This window comes from Thalassophryne amazonica, chromosome 15 (genome assembly GCF_902500255.1).
Source record: "Thalassophryne amazonica chromosome 15, fThaAma1.1, whole genome shotgun sequence".
NCBI classification, from domain to species: Eukaryota; Metazoa; Chordata; class Actinopteri; order Batrachoidiformes; family Batrachoididae; genus Thalassophryne; species Thalassophryne amazonica.
In genome coordinates, this window is record NC_047117.1 from 13,145,924 (window position 1) to 13,161,339 (window position 15,416).

A 15,416-nucleotide genomic window follows, 5' to 3' on the forward strand; every position below is an offset into this window, starting at 1 on the left:
ATTACGATCATGAGCACATGTACAATCCTGAAGTACACACTGCTGTCAGCATCACATTACCACCTGCTGTCGTGTGTATTTTTCTCAGTAAATCACCCACAAAACGTTCTCCACCCCAAGTTTGGGAAGCCAGCATAATTTATCACTCGTTATGTGGGATCTTAGTAAATCAGGCTCTTTATCATTTGTTTGGAGGTATTTAGAATTGATAAGAAAGATGTTTTAATGCTGATGCTCCTCTGTCCATTTGCATTATAAGCACAACTCTTCCTAATCTGTTTGGTTGTCTTTCATTCAACATGTGCATGAAGGAAAAATAATTCCAGTTTCAATTTCAATTTTCAATTTCAATTTATTTTCATTTATATAGTGCCAAATCACAACAGAGTTGCCTCAAGGCGCTTCGCACAAGTAAGGTCTAACCTTACTAACCCCCAGAGCAGCAGTGGTAAGGAAAAACTCCCTCTGAGGAAGAAACCTCAAGCAGACCAGACTCAAAGGCAACCCTCTGCTTGGGCCATGCTACAAACATAAATTACAGAACAATTCACAAAACAAATATACAGGAAATGCTGTTGGTGCACAGGACAGGAGAGTCTCCAGCACAAATACCACACACATCTCTGGATGGAGCTGCACCTTAAAGAGAGAGAAAAAAACAGAATCAGGCATCAGACAAGACAAGAAATACAGTATAATTTGTCACCATTAAACAACAAGAAAAACAGGAAATACTAAGGTTATCACCGGCCACTAGCCCTAAGCTTCACTAAAAGACCCAGAATTTAGGTAAAGTTGAGGCCGCGGCACGCTCCGTTTTCTAATAAAATTAAAAGAGTAAAAAGCGTAGAACTATACTATGCCAGTATGCTAGCCATAAGAAAGGGAAAATAAATGCACCTTAAGTCTGTACTTGAAAGTCTCCACAGAATCTGACTGTTTTATTGATGCAGGGAGATCATTCCACAGAACAGGGGCACGATAAGAGAAAGCTCTGTGACCCGCAGACTTCTTATTCACCTTAGGGACACAAAGTAGTACTGCACCCTGAGAATGTAAAGCCCGGGCCGGTACGTAAGGTTTAATTAGGTCAGCTAGGTAGGGAGGTGCCAGTCCATGAACAATTTTATAGGTTAGTAGCAGAACCTTAAAATCTGATCTCACTGGGACAAGAAGCTGTGAAGGGATGCCAAAATGGGTGTAATATGGTCGAACTTTCTGCTTCATGTCAAACGTCTGGCAGCAGCATTTTGAATCAATTGGCGAGCCCTAATGCTGGACTGCGGTAAACCAGAAAATAGAACATTGCAGTAGTCCAATCTAGAAGAAATAAACGCATGGATCAGGGTCTCAGCATCAGCCATAGACAAGATAGGACGAATTTTCACTATAATTTTCAGGTGGAAGAAGGCAGTCCTCATAATATTTATAATGTGGAGGTCAAAGGACAACGAAGGATCAAATTGATGCCGATGTCTTCCTGGACCAAGAACCATTATTTCAGTCTTATCAGAGTTTAAAAGTAGGACGTTTCTAGACATCCATCTTCTCACTGATGCAAGACAATCTTCTAAGGATTTTATGTGAATGAGATGACCAGCAATTATCGGCATGTATGACTGAGTATCATCAGCATAGCAGTGAAAGGTAAGCCTAAAGCGCTGCAATACGTGCCCATGGGATGTCACTGTTAGAGGTAGTGTTACTGTACAAAACACAGTGAGAACGACTGGTCAAGTATGAAGTCAGCCATGCAAGGGCACTCCCAATTCCAGTCTGATATCTTCAAAGGAAAGTAATTGGAATTATAATTTTTTATTTATTTATTAATCATACTTGCCAGTGACACCAGTGATAAACCAGTGATGAAAAGTTTCTGGACATGGTTTTTGTTGTTGTTCATTTTTCCCAAACCTATATAATTTTCCAGGGAATAGAATCCAGCTCTCTGTATATGAATTGTTTTTTTTTTTCCAGACAATGTTCAAAATTTGGCTAAATTTCACTTTATTTGTGATCAAGTCTTTCTTTTTGCTTTTTGCCATTTTTGTTGTTTGGTTTGGATTGTCTGACTGAAGAAATTTGGTCGGGACCGTGCTGTTCAATTTAAATCTGTAGAATAAAAGTCGGCTAAGTGTTCAAACGCACTTAGCTTTGAAGTAGCTGGTTGTAGCGCCTACATCCAACATCACAGCGTTGCAAAAATATCATTTGAAGTAACGTTAACAAATGTTAACATAATTCACTTCAGTTATCCACAACTCCAAACATTTTCATCATTATCAATGTATAACCTCGCAAACATAACTTTGCTGCAGAAGGTATCAAAGCTATGTTAGCATGACAGTACTGCACTGTGTTCTTTTTGGTGGTTAGCAAACCTGTCAGTGCATTACTGCCACCAACTGGCAGGAGGGTGTAGCGCCAGACTGACTAAGCAAAAAAGGAACAGTCCTGCTTTAGGTGCTTTGTCATTATCCATAATGCAACATTTCACGATGCAACAGTGCATGTATGTTGAACTTCTGGAAGAGATACTGTTTGTGTTTCTCTTAAGTTTCTCTTATGTTAAGAGTTCCGCCCACACTGACTCACGATGAATGCATTAATGCATAAAGGGGCGGAGCGTGGGTGACTCCATTTGTGATGGAAAACACCAAGCTAGAACAAGCTAACAAGGACAAGCTAACACACAAACCTTGGTTTGGGTGTTTATTTATTCATATTTTTGGGGACTTCACTGTGGTTCTCATAACAGTTTACTTTGGTGTGGACAGTAAAAGTTATCCGCTGCATATTTACTCAGTAATCGTGCATTAAGCGGACCTATTGTCAGCTGCTAAAAGCGCTAACACCTTCAGCATACAATATTAAATAAGACAAGAGTTTCACTCAGCGTGAATGTTGCAACAGGGACTTCTTAGATGATCTGTTAGGGCGTTTCACCGCACAACAAGCCGTATTATTCCAGGTGTTTGTAATAAAATACCCCAAACAGACAAGTGGCTCCATTTATTACGGTGGGGCGCAGTCAATGGACAAAACCGCGGTCAATCAAAGCAACCACGCCCACAATTATACAGAATTTTATTCATTAAAACTTGTTAAACTAATACTGCAGCAGATAAGAGAATATTTAGAGCGGAATCCTGCATATGGTGATGAAAGCACCAAATTTAGCAGAAACAGTCCTCAGACAATCCTCTTTTGAAAAAACTGATTGGCCACTTGAATTTTCAGTTAGTGTCCAGGTAGAGGTCAATTGAACAATTACACAGGAGTCAAAATTAAAAGATGCTCCAATCATATTGAAACCTATGCCACATTATTTGCCTGATCATAAAGATTCCAAAAAGGTATGGTTTGGACAATCTGTAACTGAATTCTATGGAGTTATGGGGTAAAAACAGCAAGAATGGTGACAAAGGTCAGTGTCGGTTTGTACAGGGGTCAAAAGTTAAAGTTGCTCCAATTTTGGTAAAAAGTGATGCAAATTACTAGTTGTGTTAACACGGTTTTGAAAAGGAATAGTTTGGACCATGTATCATCCTTACTTATCACGTTACGGGGTAACGTGTCACATGTCAGAATCCAATAGACGTAGACCTTGTTTGACCTTTACTTTGGAGACCAAGCATTCAACACTGTCAAAACTATTCCATTTATTAATCCTATTAGCTCAACCAATAATTTGCATCACTTTTTACCAAAATTGGAGCAACTTTAACTTTTGACCCCTGTACAAAATGAAACTGAGCTTTGTCACTATTCTTACTGTTTTTATCCCGTAACTCCATAGAATTCAGTCACAGATAGTCCAAACTGTACCTTTTTGGAATCTTTATGATCAGGCAAATAATGTGGAATATTTTTCAATATGATTGGAGCATCTTTTAATTTTAACCTCTGTGTAATTCTTCAATTGACCACAACCTGACCACCGATTGAAAAGTGACCAATCATTTTTTTGTTTCAAAAGAGGAGTGTCTAAGGAGTATTTCTGCCAAATTTGATGCTTTTATCACCATTTGCATGATTGTTTCAGTTATCTGCTGCACTATAAGAAGTTAGAAAAAAGATTCACCCCTGTACAGCTGTCGTGCAGGAGGAAACTATCTATACTGACCAAAACCGTTTTTGTACCATTCTATAAACATGTTAATTTCTGCTCTAAAGCCCATTTTAAAATGGCCTCCTATGTGAATGTGTTCTGTTTTGGAGCCAACCTCAAGTGGAACTGCACTTCCTGGTTGGGGTAATAATGCGAGCTCGAGTGTTGCCGCTTGGGTATAACATTGTAAATGAAGTTTATTACGTGTTGTGTCAGTGCAGGCAGAACGCTGAAGTCGCTGATTTTTGGCCAATCAACACCAACTGCTTCATTTCTGATTTAAAGTATCAGCTGAATTAACTGCTTCATTCAGCCGCTCACTCGTATCATAAATCATCAGCTTCATTCATATTCATGACTGCGAGGTCAGCTGACACTTAACGTCCGATCGTGGTGATCCATCGGTGCCAAAACGTGTTTTCAGCAGTGCCTCCTCTTTATCTGTTCAGCACGATGTTTGTAGGATCAACTCTTTGCACATGAGGGGGTTAAAGATCTCTGCAGAATGACTCAAACCTCGTATTAATGAAGTATTGCAGTACTCGCTTAATTACCACAGAAGCAAAGTAACTGTAAACGAGGGTAGGAATCAATTTTTGTGGTTACATTTGCATTTCCACTACGTAGGCTGCACACGTTTCATCTCAGGCAACAAATTTTGTTCACAAATAAGCCTGTCTTCTTTGAAAAAAATGATTATTTTTTTCTTCCTTAAACATTTTTTTCCCCATTGTCAGACTTAGCAAGCACATCATGCTCAGTGGTGTGAATTTTGACACGGTCCTTGCTTTTCGCTAATCTTTGACGTCTTTCACACTCGAGGTGGTGAAAAAATAAATAGCTTAAAAAGAATACTGCTGGGTTTTGAGTGTGAGGACGCCGCTCTGTACTCCAGCACGCACACAAACCTCTCGCACCTTTACTCACTACCACTTAGGATAGAACTTTTCAATTTCAATTTTTTCAATTTATTTTCATTTATATATCGCCAAATCACAACAGAGTTGCCTCAAGGCGCTTCACACAAGTAAGGTCTAACCTTATTTACCCCAGAGCAACAGTGGTAAAGAAAAACTCCCTCTGAGGAAGAAACCTCAAGCAGACCAGACTCAAAGGGGTGACCCTCTGCTTGGGCCATGCTACGGACATAAATTACAGAACAATTCACAAAACAAATATACAGGAAAAGCTGTTGGTGCACAGGACACCATAGACCTTTTGTACCTTTTTGTATTTTTATAATCATCTACAATTACGTGTACATATTTGTTAAGCACTTCAATAGAGAGGTTTTCTTTCTTTTTTAGTACAGGAGTACAACAACAAGCTGCAACCTGGTTCTGCAGCACAAGAGATAAAAGTTAGCAGATCAAAAACAAAACAAACAAGTCATAATCTAATATTAATATGGTACTACAACAGGTGCAAGGGTGGCATTCCCTAACAGGCAAAAGTCACACCTCCAAATTCAAATTTAACGAGATAAATGAGTTTAACGGGGGTGAACCATTTTTTAAATTCAGGTATTTCATCACAAAAGAGTGCACGTGTGTGGTGAACCCGCATAAGAAAACTCAAGAAAGAGTTCAAAACCCAAATATATTTAATTTATAAATCAGAAAAAAGATCAAATTTTCACATTTAAGAATGTGGATCCTGGAGCAGAATGACTGGGATGGAGGAGACGGAGACTGTGTGACTCTACAACAGAGGGGTGTGACAATTAAGAAATCATTTTAATCAATTTTATTAATCAGTTTTAAAGTAAATTTAAATAAATCAATTTAAAGTAATCAAACTGGTCAATGGATCAATTTTATCATTCTAAATCTGTTGACTTAATCTTGTTTTGTGACTGATTTAACACCTTCAAACTCAAGTAAAAGTTCAAAGGGCAGTGCGACGCTCTCGCGAGACTGTTCAAGGCAACATTTAACTTTACAAGATAAAATCAAAATCATCATGTCCAGTAGTACATAAATAGATAAATGTACCCATTTGAACTTCATGTTTGGTTCACAATCTGTTGATAGTGTCGTACTGGTTCAGAGCGCGAAGTTATGCTATGCTAACAACAGCTGGTTTGTTCTGTGCTGTGCTTTCTGCTACTGTATGTTTGTGCTCACCACTGGGGGGCGCACAAACACTGGAGGCAGTGTTAATGTCCTGCAGCATAGAAGCAAAAACCTGAAGAAGCTCCCTGGTTAACAATAAGATAACTAAAATAAAAAAAATTAAAAAAAATGGCTGAATGGATTTTAATCAAACATGGTGAGAATATAATATTACTTGAGCAGAAATGATTATGTTTAGGAGAGAATTAGACAAAGATTCATGAAAAACATGGTGCGAAAGACATATTTTCTGGTATTTCTACACCTCCATTAGCATTAGGGCTAGAGAGGTGATCTGAAATTAATATATTGATCAGCGAAACATTTGTGACTGATTGCTATCGTTGACTTCAGGTTCCCATGGTCCTTTGCATGCTTGGGGTGGTTCCAGTCACACGCTAACATGGTGTCACACACAGATTCATTATTTCCATATATTGTTGCGGACTTTACCCCGAGCGCCCTCTGGTGGCTGTTTTGTCCGATGAAAACATCGCCGAGCTCAATACATGTAATTTGGTCATTTTCAAAGGAGTCAAACTCATCAATAAAGTCAATTTAATGTGCAATGGTTCATTTCAGGTCAGCTTGTTGTATAAATCTCATGTTCCAGGAAGTGAGAGCTGTTAGCTGGCTGTTAGAAGCAAATTAGAGGCAAAACAAAACAAGCTGATTTCAATAGACATTCAATGCAGCCCGAGTGAGTTTTCATCAGGCGGCCAGTCGCGGAAGTACGAATTCTCGCCTTCGGGTTCACCACTTCGCCAGAAGTGATGTGGTTCTGTGGCAACCCATTGGAAAATTAAGGATCTTCTGGAACGGGAATATCAATGGTATGTAACTTGGATGTGACTCATCCTGGGATTTGAAAAAAATATTTTTTTTTTAAGTATGTATATACCACAGTGTTTTAGGGGCACATTGAGGTTTTTGGTGGGTTTTTTAGACTTTAAGAATTAAAGTCATAATATTAGAAGAACAAAGTTGTTGTTATGAGAATAAAGTCGTAATAATTACAAGAATAAAGTAAAAATATTACAAAAATAAAGTCGTAAAATTGCGAGAATAAAGTCGTAACTTTATGAGAAAAAAACTCGTAATATTATGAGAATAAAGTCATAATATAACGAAGATAAAGTTGTATTTATACGAGAAGTGATAACCCTGCACACTGCCAGTTCCACTGCATCTCCTCCTCCACAAAAGAGGTGATTTCGGGAGATGCTAATTGTCGGAACTACGGGCAAAGTGTGGTTCCTCCTCTGGAATAGACACATTTTCTTGCATATTCTTTTCAAATTTCTGATACTAATGATAATGTGGTGCAGATGGGCCAAAAGATGAAGTATTTCTTTATTTGTAAAACCTACACTGAACTTAACAAAGTGCTCCACAGATCTCACTGAGAGGCAGAGTTTTTTCTCATAAACTTATTACTTTATTTTTGTAATATTATGATTTTATTCTCGTAATATTATGATTTTATTCATGTAATATTGTTTGTTTCCTCATAAAATTCTGAATTTCTTTCTCATAAAATTATGACTTTATTCTCATAATATTATGAGTTTTTTCTCATAAAATTATTACTTTATTTTTGTAATATTATGATTTTTATTCTTGTAATATTATGACTTTATTCATGTAATATTATGTTTTTCCTCAAAATTCTGTTTTTTTCTCATAAAATTACGACTTTATTCTCATAATATTACGAGTTTTTTCTCATAAAATTATTACTTTATTTTTGTAATATTATGATTTTATTCTCGGAATATTATGACTTTATTCATGTAATATGTTTTTTCCTCATAAAATTCTGAATTTCTTTCTCATAAAATTACTTTATTCTCATAATATTGAGTTTTTTCTCTCAACATTATTACTTTATTTTTGTAATATTATGATTTTATTCTCATAATATTATGACTTTATTCATGTAATATTACGTTTTTTCCCTCATAAAATTCTGTTTTTTTTTCCTCATAAAATTACAACTTTATTCTTGCAATATCACAACTTCATTCTTAAAATCGAAAAAAAAAAAAAACCTCAACGTGGCTCTAAAACACTGTCGTAATTCATTAACTTACATTTGAATGCATTTGGTGGCCACATTTCATGCTGGTTCGTGTTTCTTTTCATAGTGCGTGGTGAGCCATGAGTTGAACCGGAACCGCTGTGAGTGCGCAGGGGATGATGGGACCCTGAAAGACCATATATGTGGTGGCACGATGATGTCACAAGGAACTCATGAAAGGAAGTCATGTTTATTGTTTGTTTGCAGAGTTTGCATCAGCCATCTTATGAATTTCATTTTTCATTAAGTTTGTATTTGATGGTAAGAGATGCCACTTTTGGATCATTGCAATTTTTCATGGAAAATGAATATTGTATTGCATTGTATCGCTCAAATTATTCCTCGATAAAGCATATCTAGAACACCCCGACTACAATGGCAAAAGTCCACACTCACGGTCATGCACGCATTGCCGTGTAATCACCGTCTGCAGCTTGTTTGTAAGAAGCCAATGATGCATTCAAATGCAAGAAGATCTCAGCTGTCAGACAACAATGAGGCTCATGTTGCTTTAAACGTTATTTTATGGCGAATTAGAAGAGAGACTTCATCAAATCTGAGCTGGTGATGCAGGAGGAAACAAGGATGTAGGATTTCGAGGAGGAGAGAGCGAGTGAGCCATCAGTCTGTCATTGTCTTTGTGAAGCAGGAGCTGTGTGTCAGTGTTACTGAGCGCTCTTAAAACCACCGCAATCAGTTACCTTTGTGTGCACGTTGCACATTCAGGCTAAAGTCTTAAATGATGTGACTACAAATAGTTTTAAAGCAGGTGCTTCCACTGCAGTGGAGGGGAAAAAAAAAAATCCTTCTCCTCTTTTCTGGCCTCTTTTATTCATTTGCGGGGGGGGGGGGTTACGAGCATCACTCACTCCAACAGTGCTCTCTCTCTTTTCTGCTCTTTCATCTGTTTCACCTCTTTTCCCCCTCCACATAATTAGTTCTGTGTTCAGTCTGCTCCCACTTTCCTTCCCCTCTCTCCGTGTTCCCTTCCTCACATCATCTCATCCTCTCTTTGTGTCTTCGGTCATCTCTGGTGGTTTCCTTTTCTGCCGTGCTATATTTAGGTCTCTTCTCAGTGCTCTCAGCTGGTTATAGTTATCTACATCTTTCAAATTAATCCAGTCTGAGGTCAGGGAAGCTGGTTTGTCCACTTTACAAGGGCACTTCATCCTCATCATGCAAAATAAAATAAAAAAATCCTTGTTTGTGCTGAACCCCCCAATTCGTTGGCTTGATTATAAATGTACATGAATCAGTTTTCAACAAAATGATAACACAAAACAGATTTGGAGACCGCCAGACTCGGTTTGTAACCAACTCAAAACAACACTGCAATTTGCAAGCAACACTGATTCAAAATGCAGGACAAAAGCATAGCGAGGATAAACATGAAGATAAATGCTTTCATTGCAAGTCCAGATCAGGTGACAGCCAAATCTGAGAAGGGAAGCAATGATCAGAATGCAGACGAGGAGGTTACACAGCAGGAACACTGGGATACAAAACGGGAAGGAAGAGGGAAAACACAGCAGAGAGCACGCTGGAGAAACAGAGCAGGACATTGCGAACTGGCAACATGTGGATGAAGATGAGAAACTTAAATACTGCGAGATGATCAAACAGGTTTGATACACTTGGTTTGATTTGGTCGTCACGAGTGGTCCGCGTCCCCCAATGAGTATGTGCTGTATTTTCCATCACTCAATTCCAAGAACTGTATCGATTTTAGGCTCACAACAATCATCAAGGTCAAGATGCCCCAAAACACCAAGCAGAAACGCTGGGCATTCCAAGTTCTGTCTGTTGTCAGTTTGTCTGTCCGTCTGAATGTTCACAGCTCTCTCACGGCATCTGATTGACTGCCAGTTGCCATTTACCCATCACCATGTGGTCAATGGTAACATTGTTTTCCTCAGCAGTGGAGGTTATAGGCAATCCAGGTGTTGTGCTACCAATATGTCAGACCTGGATTTGATTCTCGGTCACAATACCTGTCTGTGTCCTTGGACACGACACTTTATCTATATTGTCTCAGGCCACCCAGCTGTAAAGGGGTAATGGGCTTGGCTGGGGATCATTCCTGTGATGGGCTGGCATCCCGACTCTCATCTGCTTCACATCCCCATATCCAGGGACAAGCACGGGCACCAATGGATGTCGGGACCTGTATAGGGTGGACAAGACAAAGTGAAAGGACCACAGCCACAGACAAAACACCTAGAAAACAAACAAGCAAAAAGAGGCGGGCAAAATCAACATGCAAATCCACCTTGGATCTTTTGTGGTGACCCCAGGTGAAAATAAGGGAGCAGCCGAAGGGTTTTACTAATAGCTTATTACAGGAGCAGGTACACATTTTAGGTTATGTTATATAATTGCAAGGGAATTAACATGATTGTGTATAAATTTGTTTGTTTTGACATTTATGAGTATTCTTGAGTAGTTTGGAAGTTTTTCTCATGATTAAAATCTACAAAATAACACAAATCCAGATCATATCCCTCAAGTCTGAAAATTACCTGATAACAAAACAGCTCAGTATGCCAACAAAACACTTATTAAAAAAATTTAAGCATTAATCAATAAGATATGTGCATTTGTGTACTGCAGGCATCAATTTGGCACACTCCTGATAATCCTGTCAGTAGTGCAAATACATGCCTGCTCCTTTCATGAGTAGTGAGCAGTGTATCATTAGTTGAATGATTCTTGCACTTATCTCCCGCACTAACAGCGTCTCAGCAGTCAGACCCACCACGCCAACATAATAATGTCGGCTATTAACAGCACCCAGAAACCGTTCATTCAAGCAAACTTTCATCTCTGTAGAAATTCATTTCAGTAATAAGTAGCTTTTTTGTAGATATTTCTTTGTTAAAGTGGCTGTGGCTCTCTGAGCTACACTTGGTTGTAAGAAATGAAAATTGTAGGTGAATAACATCAAATATCCTGCAAATTGCAGCACTTTGTTAAAACAAATTTGCAAAAAAAAATACAACCCCAATTCCAATGAAGTTGGGATGTTGTGTGAAACGTAAATAAAAACAGAATACAATGATTTTCAAATCCTCTTCAACCTATATTCAATTGAATACACCACAAAGACAAGATATTTAATGTTCAAACTGATAGGCTTTTTTGTTTTTGTGCAAATATTTGCCCATTTTGAAATGGATGCCTGCAACATATTTCAGTTTCTATCAGTGGTGCTAAGGTTCTTAATACTCAGTGAGGTACGATAGCTTTAGATATGTAAACAGACTGTATTATTTATTGCACATGTTGATATCCGTTACTGAATGTATGTGTTTGTAGGAGAGGGATGGGGTGGGGTGATGGAAGCTACATTTCTGGGGGAAAAAGCTGTTCCTTAGCCTATTAGTCTGTATTCGTATAGTGCAGTACCTCTTCCCGTTTAGATTCTGCATTTTAATTTTTTAAATGAACAAAAACAAGATCTGCATTATGTGAAGCAGACTTGTTGACAGTACACAAAGTAAATGAAGTTTTTTTTTATCTTACCTGTTGGTGTTGTTTGTCTCTGAGTTAAAAATCACAGCTTGACAAAAAAACTTATCCACAGACGTCATCATCAACATTAATCTGTCCATGTTTACGGGAGGCCACAGTTCACACCCTCATGTCATGCAACGATGAATAATGTGCTTTTAAGTCCTCAGATATTCAACATTTTAGCTGTCTATTGCTGTATATTAACCAAATACTGAATATGAGTATTTAGCAGATAACTGAAAATAAAAATCCAGTGCCAACACCCCCCTTTTTGAAACACTGATGTTTCCTTGTGGCGGTAAACCTCATCTTGCTCTTTCTTCGTCTGTCAGGTGTGGTCGATGGATGGCTACTATAAAGGCAGGCGTGTCCTGGAATACAGAACCATGGGCGACTTCACAAAAGGGCAGAACTTTGTGCAGCATCTGTTACCTCACCCGTGGGCAGGAACCGGCCATGTGGTGTACAACGGCTCGCTCTACTACAACAAACACCAGAGCAACATCTTGGTAAGACAAAGGCTCCTATGGGATAGGACGGCGTTGATGTTAATGTTTTCATATGGCGGCGCTGAGACATTGTGCATGTGTCCTGTGTGTTGCCAGGTTCAGTACCATTTCCGTTCACGCAGCGTGTTGCTGCAGCGCAGCCTAAGCGGAGCCGGTTACAACAACACCTTCCCCTACAGCTGGGGAGGATCTTCTGACATTGACCTCATGGCAGATGAGACGGGGCTCTGGGCTGTCTACACCTCCATCCCAAATGCTGGAAATATACTGGTACTATTTCATTTTTGTCCTGCGTATACATACATAAACTACACTGCAGGGATACTTTTTGTGGCAAATTATTTGCAAGACATACGTTTCTATAGACTCCAACAGAACACATTGTCAGAAACTGAAATGTTACCATAGTAACGGCCAGACAGAAAAGCTCACCCAGTGCTCAGATATCACTGACAACTGAAGCTAGACAGAAAAAACTAAATGAATCAGAAACCCAGAGTGTCTCTTTTCTCCAATTTAACCTTTTTTTCCACAAAAATGACTGGAAATGCCTGTTTTAACCTTTGACCCCTGTGATAACGCTCCTCAGTGCGTCTTGGTCACAGTGAAGACCAGAGAGCAGATTTCTGCCTTTAATTACTCAGAGATCTAAAAGCTTCTCTTCCTTTAATTTTGAACACAATTAACTGGAAATGCCTGTTTTGACCTTTGACACTGATGACATCACTCGTCACTGTGTTTCAGTAACCACTCAGGCTAGAGAGCAGAGAGATGCATTACATTTCCCAGAATTCCCAAGTTTGTATTTGCACTAGCTTAACATTTTTTTTAAAGAAAACCTACATGCACATCAGCTTCCTTCTCTATTTCCTCTGGAAGTGGCTGATCAGCATTTTTACACGGCGCCTCGGCGCGCTGAGATCTACTCTGATCTCAAACGTCAGCAGGTGATCCATCTCCCAACAGCAGAAATTTCTAGTAATGTCAAAGAGGGAAAAATGGAAAAGTTACATGCAAAGTGAGGCAGAAGGAAGAAAAAAGTAAAAGAGGTCTGCAAGTTTAATACAAGATTGAACAGTGGAGTGTTGAGAGGTTTTGGTCCGTTCAAAATAGCTCCACAAAAGCAGGACCTTCCGGGTCCGAGTCCATTACTCGGAATGGAGCGGAGCGATGATGACATGCCGGAGTTGTTATCCTCTCCTGCTCTGTCCACAGGTGAGTCGCCTGGACCCTCGCTCGCTTGACATCCTCCAGAGCTGGGACACCGGTTTTCCTAAACGCAGCGCCGGGGAGACCTTCATGATCTGCGGCACCCTCTACGTCACCAACTCCCACCTGGCAGGCGCCAAAGTCCATTTTGCATACCACACCAACTCCTCCACGTACGAGTACACTGACATCCCTTTCCACAACCAGTACTCCCACATCAGCATGATGGACTACAACCCCAGAGAGCGGGCTTTGTACACCTGGAACAACGGACACCAGGTCCTCTACCACGTCACGCTGTTTCACGTCATCCAGAGTGACGGCTAGATCAGCATGTTGTCGGTCATTCACATCAACAGAGGAGCGAGTCCTGTGTGTTCGATATCCTAGTGGACAGTGTGACCTCACCGAGCTAATAACCAGACACAGTACACGATTGTTAAAGTGTAAAGGTCATGACAAGAGTGGTCATCATGTCTCAGGCGAAGATGAACTGTCCCTGCTGTAGTCAGAGTGGCGTGGGCGAGACACGCTGATGGAGAGAAGTCAGAGCTCATACATATTCTGTCGCGTTTCATTCCACTCATGTCTCCACAAGCGATTTGGAAGTAAGGTCGAATTGTTGGAAACGCTGCTCGTGAACTGAATGTTAAGTAACTTCAATCTTCAAGTTGTCTTCAAGTGGTAACAAGAGGGCAGCCGACGTGATTGGCTCTTTTCTGGGTTTGTGATGTGATCGTGGACGTGTTTAGTCAGCATGGTTGTTCATTAAATAAACTTTCGTGTTAAACTTTGCTACGAGTCTGAGTGTCCGCACTCTGTTTTGGACCTAAATGCAAAGTGGTGTCATCTGACATGTTCACATCTTTAAGTGACCCTGTCGAAAATTAGAGTCATCTCGATCCAGACAGCAATGAAATTCTGATTTGCAAACAGTCAGTTGTGCAGCGTGTTCAGATCAGGGGTGTGAGAATGCACCCCGTCTCTCTACAGAACCGCCTTAGGGCCACATTAAGCCGCATTTCTGCTTTTCAGATAAGCATCCCGGAAAGGTCAAAGTTTACAACCTTGTGCATATGTGAGAAAACTGGGGCTGTCAAAGTTAACATGACATTAACAAAAATTTCTTTTAGCACCACTAATTTTTTTGACGCCCGACTAACGCTGCACCTTTTGTGACCCTCAGCTCACCGTATTTGCAACATCTGGAAGGGATGCAGCCGTGTGTGGATAACAGCAGAAACAATCCTCCTTCAGCAGAACTAACCAATCCAGGCATTTTGTTATTGTTCTGTATCTGATTAATCAAACTCAAATCATAAAATAAGTGCGAGCACGTTACCTGTTTCTCTGCACTCTTTAAACCGTGCCCGTCAGTGTCCCTCTGTTCAGCATGCATGGAGTGGAAAGAGGCTCAGAGCTCCACGGTGAAAGCTGTAAAAACATGCATCATTTCAAATACACATCAAGTCTGTTTTTGATGGATGGTGTGTGTGATATTACCTTCCTCCTGTCCAATCATGTGGCGATTCACACAAAAAATAAATGGGTTTTTGTTCGCCGTCATCTATTTAACTCTTACAGTAGTGTTCAGAATAATAGTAGCGCTATGTGATTAAAAAGATGAATCCAGGTTTTGAGTATATTTCTTATTGTTACATGGGAAACAAGGTACCAGTAGATTCAGTAGATTCTCACAAATCCAACAAGACCAAGCATTCATGATATGCACACTCTTAAGGCTATGAAATTGGGCTATTAGTAAAGTAAAAAAAAAAAGTAGAAAAGGGGGTGTTCACAATAATAGTAGTGTGGCATTCAGTCAGTGAGTTTGTCAATTTTGTGGAACAAACAGGTGTGAATCAGGTGTCCCCTATTTA

General features: G+C 39.6%; 1 protein-coding gene across 1 annotated transcript in view; it reads left to right on the top strand.

The window, feature by feature from the left end:
- The window catches only part of LOC117526206 (noelin-2-like), a 101,683-nt gene extending 87,353 nt beyond the window's left edge, over positions 1-14,330 (top strand). The window contains 3 exon segments of the mRNA XM_034188254.1: positions 12,151-12,327; positions 12,424-12,597; positions 13,543-14,330. Of these exon segments, the coding sequence (XP_034044145.1) occupies positions 12,151-12,327; positions 12,424-12,597; positions 13,543-13,863 (672 nt within the window). The 3' untranslated portion in view covers positions 13,864-14,330.
- The last annotated feature ends 1,086 nt before the right edge of the window (positions 14,331-15,416 follow it).